This window comes from Hypomesus nipponensis, chromosome 21 (assembly GCF_054491055.1).
Source record: "Hypomesus nipponensis isolate SF chromosome 21, ASM5449105v1, whole genome shotgun sequence".
NCBI lineage: Eukaryota > Metazoa > Chordata > Actinopteri > Osmeriformes > Osmeridae > Hypomesus > Hypomesus nipponensis.
The window spans coordinates 13191884-13200468 of NC_140381.1; the positions used below are offsets into that span (position 1 = coordinate 13191884).

The 8585-nt window shown below is 39.5% G+C and overlaps 2 protein-coding genes and 1 long non-coding RNA gene across 5 annotated transcripts in view; 1 reads left to right on the forward strand and 2 right to left on the reverse strand.

Moving 5' to 3' along the window:
- The window catches only part of col9a1a (collagen, type IX, alpha 1a), a 30734-nt gene extending 28140 nt beyond the window's left edge, over window positions 1-2594 (forward strand). Inside the window, exons 30-32 of the mRNA XM_084686027.1 lie at window positions 823-1011; window positions 1100-1177; window positions 1462-2594. Of these exons, the coding sequence (XP_084542153.1) occupies window positions 823-1011; window positions 1100-1177; window positions 1462-1667 (473 nt within the window). The 3' untranslated portion in view covers window positions 1668-2594. The remainder of the gene's footprint in view (window positions 1-822; window positions 1012-1099; window positions 1178-1461) is intronic.
- Window positions 2595-3184: 590 nt separating this feature from the next.
- ptp4a1 (protein tyrosine phosphatase 4A1) lies at window positions 3185-6258 on the reverse strand. Of its 3 annotated transcripts, none has more exons than XM_084686032.1 (6): window positions 6151-6258; window positions 5778-5889; window positions 5513-5605; window positions 5237-5367; window positions 5004-5078; window positions 3185-4247 (listed from the first exon to the last, which is right to left on the reverse strand). In XM_084686032.1, the coding sequence occupies exons 1-6, from the start codon at window positions 6153-6155 to the stop codon at window positions 4130-4132; spliced, it is 534 nt and encodes a 177-aa protein (XP_084542158.1). In that variant the 5' UTR covers window positions 6156-6258; the 3' UTR covers window positions 3185-4129. The 3 variants fall into 3 exon arrangements, with proteins under 3 accessions (XP_084542158.1, XP_084542159.1, XP_084542160.1); XM_084686033.1 differs by having other exon boundaries at window positions 6036-6176; XM_084686034.1 differs by having other exon boundaries at window positions 6063-6173.
- LOC146238069 (uncharacterized) lies at window positions 6255-7473 on the reverse strand. The gene is made up of 2 exons (XR_014740650.1): window positions 7306-7473; window positions 6255-6352 (listed from the first exon to the last, which is right to left on the reverse strand). It is a non-coding gene; the product is annotated as an uncharacterized LOC146238069 (long non-coding RNA).
- Between the last annotated feature and the right edge of the window lie 1112 nt (window positions 7474-8585).

Genomic DNA, 8585 nt, shown 5'->3' on the forward strand with positions numbered 1-8585 from the left:
GCTGGCAGACGAGGCTGCCTCTAGAGTGCCAGCCGCCTTAAATATGCAAGGCGCAGCTGACAATGACCCTAATTATGTAAACATATACAGTATGTATACACATATATCCTGCAACAATACACAATAAAGGCAAATTGCTGCACATAGTGGCAAGTGGTTGTAATCACTTTTGAGGAGTTTCGCTTTACCTTGGATAGTTAACGTTAGAGATGAAGAGTGAACGTTTGCTGCGCTGCTGCATGCATCGAACATATGACATTCCAGTAACTTCATTCCATGCTGTGCGTTCAAATGCTTCTTCATATTTGTTGTATTTCCTCCCTTCGACGAAATAGACTTTTAACACCCGTTACAAGTGGCGTTGTTGTCATTTTGTCGTGTGAAATACAACCAAACTTTAGAACACTTCTACCTAGTTGCCATGTTTGCTGCAGTCTGAATAAGTTTGTGCATGCGCAAGGGCACACAGAATCGTTAAGGAATTTGGCTGACGATTTAAAGGAATCGGTTCACTGGGAACCGGTTAAAGAAGAACCGGTTCTCGAAACCCATCCCTACTCAATACGGTAGATCATGAACAAAACAATCCTCTTCCGATAATTTCATTCTTACATCACACATAGCTGCTTGTTGAATATTTAGCCAAAAAATAGATTTTTTTTTTACATGCAATGTATTTGCTGAGAGACAATACACGTCTTTAAATCATCCAACCTACAACCACAAAGGAATTTGTGAGGTAAGAAAGGATAGAGACATTACTAAAGTATATAAACAGCTTACTGTATTTAACAGTTCATCTCTTTTCGTCATGTTTTACAGAGCAACTAGCCCAGCTTGCAGCCAGCCTGAGCAGGCCTGAGTCAGGCATCTCTGGGCTTCCAGGCCCCCCCGGACCCCCCGGCCCCCCAGGCCCAGCCGGAGAGAATGGCTTTCCAGGACACTCTGGAGCTAGAGGTCTTCCCGGTCTTAAAGGACCTCCAGGGCTGCTGGGTCGTAAGGGACCCAAAGGTGAGAGATTTCCTGCATATGTAAAGGATACAGAACCTCAGTTGAAATCAATGATAACTCTATCCAATCATGTTTATCTCATTATCAGGTGATACAGGTGACATAGGTGAAAGGGGACCTACAACAAGAGGGTCTAAAGGCATGCCAGGAGCACCCGGTCTACCAGGTAAAAAAGAAAAAAATTACAACTGAAATGCAGTGGGTATACTTCTGTTTAAATCAACCAATATCAAGTTATGTTGTAATCATTTCTCTAAACTAACTGCTGTCACTCAATGTCCAGGACCAATCTCTTGGTCAAAATGTGTTTGTCTTTAATTGAGATTCAATATGTTCTATTCAATGTAGCCTTGCTCATGAAGTTACAGATTCATATGAAACATTCTTGAAATACATTGTCAAAGCAGCAGGTCTATTTGAATATCTAACCTACCATCACTACATAAACAGGTGACCCAGGTAGAGCTGCTTACGGAACAGATGGCCGTGATGGTGATAGAGGTCCACGTGGCGTTCCAGGTATTGCTGGGGCTCCAGGACCTCCTGGTTCTGCTGGGGTGAATGGATATTGCGACTCATCTCAATGCATCCTACCCATGGTGGCGTCCCCTGTGTCTGCAAAAGACTCTGGGATGAAGGGGCCGAATGAGATGTGAGCTTGGTAGATTTGGACCCTATACTGAAAGCCCAGGGAGACCTGAGAGACTAATGGAGGATAAGTAGCACTCCACGAAACACAAAAGATGGCTTTTGAATCTTTTTGTTGTTTGTCAATATTTACATTGTGTTGTCAATTTTAGTTTTGGTTTAGTAATTTTAATATCCCCCTCGTTGACCTCAAAGGATGTATTGGTATTCCGCTGCTGTTTGACCAACCATCAGCACTTTTTATTCAAATTCTTTTTTTACCTCTTTACTTAATTTGATTATCTTTGTAAAGTAAAATTTAAAAGAAACTGATTTAAATTAACATTGACAATTTCACAAGAAAAAACATTAACAACAAATTAAGATTTTATTAGGAATTGTTTGTAAAGTATGGAATAATTATAAAATCTGAAACTGAATAACTGTGCTTGAAGCTACAACGTTGAGTTGACGTAACTTTGTATGTTTGTGTAAATGTTCCGATACAAAACTTTGATTCAAATTATACTGCTGGTTGGATGACTTGCATTTGTTTTTGAGTATCATTGTTGTATATCCACTCCACAAACCCTGTGGATTACCTTCTTAATCTTATTTTCACTGTCATGTTGACAGTGCTTTTGTGATGGGAGAGAAAGTGTTGTTTGATGATATATCTACCAGTTTTTAATTACATTCTTATTTATTATATTAAGGTAAAAAGTAACATCGTAAAGTTGTGCAAAAGAAATAAACACATTTTGATAATGCTTTGCATACTTTGATCAGCAGCCATAAAGCCTGCATTGTATAACAAGGGGGTGCAGATCGGTCTCACTTAATCTTGGGCGCAACCAACAGCCTTATTTATAAACCATGTATGTTAAACATATTGTTGATTCAGTTGCTGTTAAACCTGTTTCAAGATGGGTTCTTCATGGGTTCTATTTACTTTTATATGCATAAAGTTAAGTAAAAATTACTTACCTCTAGGATTTAGTTGGAACCATATGCTTTCACATTGTCAAAATGCAAGATTCACAAAATCAAAGACAATTTCACTAATCTTTTCAAATCCATTAAATGGTAAGAGGACTGCATTTATATGGGTCATTTTAGCTGCACCTAGCGACACACCCAAAGCGTTTTACATTTGCCTCTCATTCACCCATTCACGCACACACTCACTAACGACGACAGAGCTGCCTTGTGAGGCATGAGCAACTTGGGGTTCAGTGTCTTGCTCAAGGACACTTCAACACATAGCCAGGAGGAGTCGGGGGTTGAACCATCCATCTTACGATTAGTGGATGAAGCTCCTCACAACCTTTCAGCTTCCCATTGGTTTTCAACAATCCTCTATGGAACAATGTAGAATCTGTTTTTGTTTCCTGTACTGGTCCCAGTCGCAGACAGTTTAGATTACCATGATGCCACTGACAAAATCCAATGGAATCCAAACGTAGTTGGGGACAAGTAAGTCTAATAAACTCTATACATAATGTAGCTAACAGAACTATAACATTACAAAGCCTTCCATTTGACATACTTTTTCAGTGTATTATTTTAATGTACTCTCACAAGTTGGTGAACAGTTACAATTTGTCGCTCACGGTACTAAAACACACATCCACTGATTGTATAAATAGCCAACCTAATAATAAAAATAATAATACACAGTTTCAAATACATAAATCATCAAGTATCCAAGTATTAAGTTACACAAATAAAAAGGCATACAAAATATTGCAGACAGTTTGAAGCAAAAACACAAAATCACATTTTGGACATGGCAGTAATTAGTAAACAAGAGTTTGATAAGGAATTTGTTTTACAAGATCCCAGACTTTCAATTAACAACTATTGAAAGAAAAACATTTTATTTTCAAAATAGTTACTGAAAGCGGATAAGTGTGTGTAGACGTCCTGCATAAGACAAAGGCAACATTTTGTTCCATGTAGAAAAATGAAACACTTATTCTATCAGATGCAAACTCAAGACTCCATAGCCTTGTTCCATTTAAATTGTAAGGCATGTAAGTATTAACCATGGAGGGCATACATCTTTTTATTAATCTTCAACTTGATAACATTAAGAGGTATACTTAACTACTATGTTCTATCATGATATCTCTGAACAATTATAATTGTAAGAGCTCCTTGCACTTAAAACGTTTGGGATGTTTTCACACCTACAGTTTATATATATTTTTTGATGGGCTTAACTCACTCAATCTTTCCTATGGGCACATTCTGAGGGGTACATTAAGATAACACTCACTGTTACTGGGTCACAAACTTATTTTCATGATATCTGACATCTTAAATTGAAGAATAAAATGAAACACTTCAATTACTAAGGATAATTTCCTATGAAAATACTTCAACACAATGATTATGGACTAACTAAAAACTCAAGTCTGCAAGGTAACAAGTTGAAGATTACATTTTTCTTTATTTATAGGGAAGTTGGCCTGGACCAGAATTGGCACTACTGGATGCAGCAGTTGTTACGATGGCCATTGGAGTCTTTAAAGCGCAGGCGCATCTTTGGACGATACTTTTCTAAATAGAAGAGCTGCTTGCTGTTGAATGCTCCTCGACGTTTCCTGTTCAAACAATTGTATTAGAACTTGTGTGGGCAGTCACATTTCAACATAAAATGTTGCCCAATTTGTATTGTGTGTGGAAAGTCTCGTAAATTGTTTGGCCAAAAACTATTTTATATTCAGTCACAGTGGTTCTAAGGTCTGATCTGAGGACAATAAGGTAGAACTGACTGGCACACATGTAAGTCAATGTTTCTCTAGAAAGATACCAGCCTCTGTTGTTCAATTGAATTCCAACTAATTAGAACAACAACAACTGATTTTTACAGTATTGGATTTTCCAATGGATCTAAAATCTTATATCAAACCTTCCTGTTTGACCAATGTACTGTAGCCTAGTTCAGGCATGGTACTCGGGCAGCACACCTCATCTCGCTCATTAAGTGCACCTGTGTAACTTCAAACCCATAGATCCATGTCCAATAGGGCGGTAGTAGAAATGCTGCATGGATGGGTGTACACTCACCCCCAGCTGTTGTATTATTGTGCTGCTGCCACCCTCTACCATCCCCATCTCCCACATGTTATCTGTATGTTACTATCCTTCTGGAAGATTTCACTCTATATGTTCCCGGCCTCTTTTCCTATGCATGTTGCTCGCTAATGCTTAGAGGCTGTAATAGGGGAGTGCTTCCCTTATATACATTCACTCCACATGTCAAGTCAAACCTATTTCCATGTCTATGGTTATAAATAAATGGTGAAATCAATACATGTGTCTTGACTGAAACACATTAAGTGAACATGAGTGCTTACTGCCGAATGAACTGGACTGCATCTTCATATTTCATTCCACATTCAATCATGGCAAGGGCAACCAAGACAGGAGCTCTATATGAATAAAAAAACAACATAAACAACATAATTATAAACAAGAACAAGAACTGTGATATTTCTTTACATATAATATTTTAAATAAATCAAACAATTGATTAGTTTTATTCCAAATCATTTTGATTTGTTTTTGTTACCAACACAAGACAAGTTACCTTCCCAGTCCGGCTACACAGTGAACAGCAATGCAGCAACCAGGCTCCTCCCTAAACTTCACCTTCAGGAAGTTCAACCAATCATCAACAATCTGGTTAGAGGGTGGAGCTCCATCGTCAAATGGCCAATCCTAAAGACAGACAGAATAAAATAAATAATTTCATCTGCCCTCATTTACTAAAATTTAAACAAAAGGAAAGCCAGTAACCTCTATATATAATTAACCTATATATTTACATTGGAAATGCATGGCAATAGATCATTTTCCAGCTTACCAGAACCTGAATTCCTTCCTTTCCTACCAAAGTGGCATCATAGGTGGCCTCACATACTCTCACAACAGTAGTCACGCCATACTTTTTCAGCTCCTGTGGAAGAAACCGTGTAGCCAACAACTGTGTAAGCCATAACAAGCATGCTAAATATACCATTATAGCTACTCTGTATTTTTTCAGGGCTTGAGAAAATATTAATCATTAGTATTTATCATAACAATTGTCTGACTTGTTTTCTAAGCCTCATTACTACCATAAAACTTACCTCAATGAATTTATTCAGAGTGGCATTAGTAGGATTGTGGGTAATGAGAAACCTCATGTTTTTGTAGGTGATCTCCACAGGAGCAGGTCTGTTCATACGAGCCATTGCAATACTGTTGATAAAACAAGGTTTTCCACAGCTACAATCTTAACAAAAACTAAGTGGGGAGGAAATATTGGAAAAAACTCTCAAATAAAATGTGTTCTGAGGTGAAGGCCAAATGAATGCTTTTAGGTGAAAGTGATGAGAAGAACTCACAGAAATGATGGACAATCAAATTCCAACCTTTCTCCTTTGATAAAACGAGGGAGGTTCCACCTTGATTCTGGCTAAGCAGAAGCCAACAAGGGCAGTGTGATGCAGGTGGAGTTACCCCATCCAGACCCCCTTTTTGCTGGTTATAGGAGGTGTCCTGGTCCTGCCAACTTGCAGATCCACCTGTGGGCCGAGTGTGTCTGGGAGATGGTGAGGTCTGGTGTTCACTCGTCTGCATAGGCAACGTGCTGAGCCTGGCAGTAGTCTCCACTGCCCTTCAGAAACTCCATAAATGTGTGACCCAGAACACCACAGAACTGCTGTAAAAGACACAGGGAGGAGGAGGTGGCATTCAGATACTGGGTCTTAAAACTCTACATTAAATAGCTGAAAACATAACCTGTATGAACTTAAAAGGTCATAAGAATGCATATTTGTTTGTTTAAAATGTGGCATAGTAAGAGTTGCCAACGTAGGTCTACAGTAGGATATCTTTTGGATGGCTTTTAATCTCATCACATTTAGGAAGGGTAGACTAGACATAGTTCTGCCTTGCAACTAAGAGCAACTGTTCATGCATAGTGATTATCCGGCAGTGCTATTATAAATAATTGTTGTGGTTTGATCACCAACATGGTTGCTATGAATCGTTAAGGCCTAATATCTTGGCTAGTTCATGCTGAAAACACTGTATTTTCCGTCTCGAAAACTATGTTCTGTTGATCTCCAAGTTCTTGTATTTAAAAATAAGAAAGTATACGAGAATATTCTGGATATTGAAACTGTCCTTTGTGTAGGGCGGACTGGACGCCATCACCGGTAGCCTGTGGAGGCCCATCACTTGGTTTATTGTGTAAAAACTATTTTTTTTATAACTGCCAGGCCTTTGGCGCCTCGTAAATCTTAATACTGATGAAAACGATAGTACAATAAGTTAAATATGCCGTTTCCAAATATAAAAATAAATAGGCTAGGCCTTCTTTCATTTTACCCGACGGTAGGCTAAATGTCGAAATCAAATCTTCAAACTAACACAGGCAGCTATAATAAGGCTACGTCTTTCATAGCCTATAGAAAAACATATGTACAATGTCTGGCAACTAAAGACCTTCATGATATCACTGGTGGGAGTAAATTGCAAACTATTTATCTCACAAAGACCATCATAGGCTACATTAAAGAGGCCGTGATTGCACAACACAAAACTGTACACAAAATGCAACAAATACGACTACAAATGGAAGAAAATGGCAACGTGGAAAACAACACTTACTGGGATATGCTTACTCATTGAAGATTGTAGCTTAATCATACAGCCGGTCCCTAAAAATAAGTGAAATAATTAAATGGGTTTGCACCATACAGTCTGGGAGATTCCTCCGTGCGGAGTCTGCGTCTAGTCGACTGGTGCGACGGCTAGGTTTTCGCTAATCAGAGCTCACTCTTCTCAACCCCACCCTAAAAGAACAAATTGGACGTGTTTTTTGGCATCAGCGTTCTCAGTTGCGTAGTAATCCAGGTCCCAATGTAATTTATTATCCTACCTGATTATTGTTACAAATTTGTGCGGTTTTCAATTATATTTAAAAAATTATAAAAAAGAACACAAGGTTTTATGCATATTACATGCCACTACTATTTGGACACAGTGTGTTGTACATGAGCTGGTTTTATTGCTACAGGCATACGTTTACATTTATGCTTTTATCCAAAGCGACTTCCAAGAGAGAGCTTTACAAAAGAGCATAGGTCACTGATCATAACAAAGAGGTAGCCCCAAACATTGCGAGCAGCCAAAACATGAAGCATACATTGTGAAAAACCAAATAAGAAGAAGGAAGAACCATAAGAGCATGCAGTTTAACAAGTTATAAATAAACAACATGAAACTCAAAAAAGTGCAAGTACAATTAAACAGCATGAAACCCAAAAAGTGTATCTGTAGAAGAACAATCACCAGTAAAATATTTCACAGCGAGTACAAAAAGTTTGAATCCGTTATAACTAGCCAACAAGAGCAACAAGTCTCTCAGTAAGAGTCATTGTGAACCTGGAGGAAACCAACATCAGGTCCAGCCAAGCATTCCTTAGTGCCGTTGTACTCCCGGAACAAGTGTGTCTTGAGCCTTTTCTTGAAGATGGGGAGACAGTCAGTGTCCCTGATGGAGGTGGGAGCTGATTCCACCATTGGGGGGCCAGACAGGAGAAGAGCTTGTGTTGGGACCGGGCGGTCTTGAGCGGTGGGACCCCCAGACGGTTGTCAGAAGAAGACCGTAGGTGGCGGGTGGGGGTGTAAGGCTGGAGGAGAGACTTGATGTAGTCGGGTGCAGTCCCGTTCACCGCTCCGAAGGTCAGTACCAGAGTCTAGAATCTGATACGGGCCGTGATGGGAAGCCAGTGGAGGGAGATGAGGAGCAGGGTACCATGGGAGCGTCTGGGTAGATCAGACCAGACGGGCCGCCACGTTCTGAATCCTCTGGAGAGGGCGGGTTGCGCATGCTGGGAGACCGGTGAGCAGCGAGTTGGAGTAGTCCAACTTTGAGAGGACAAGTG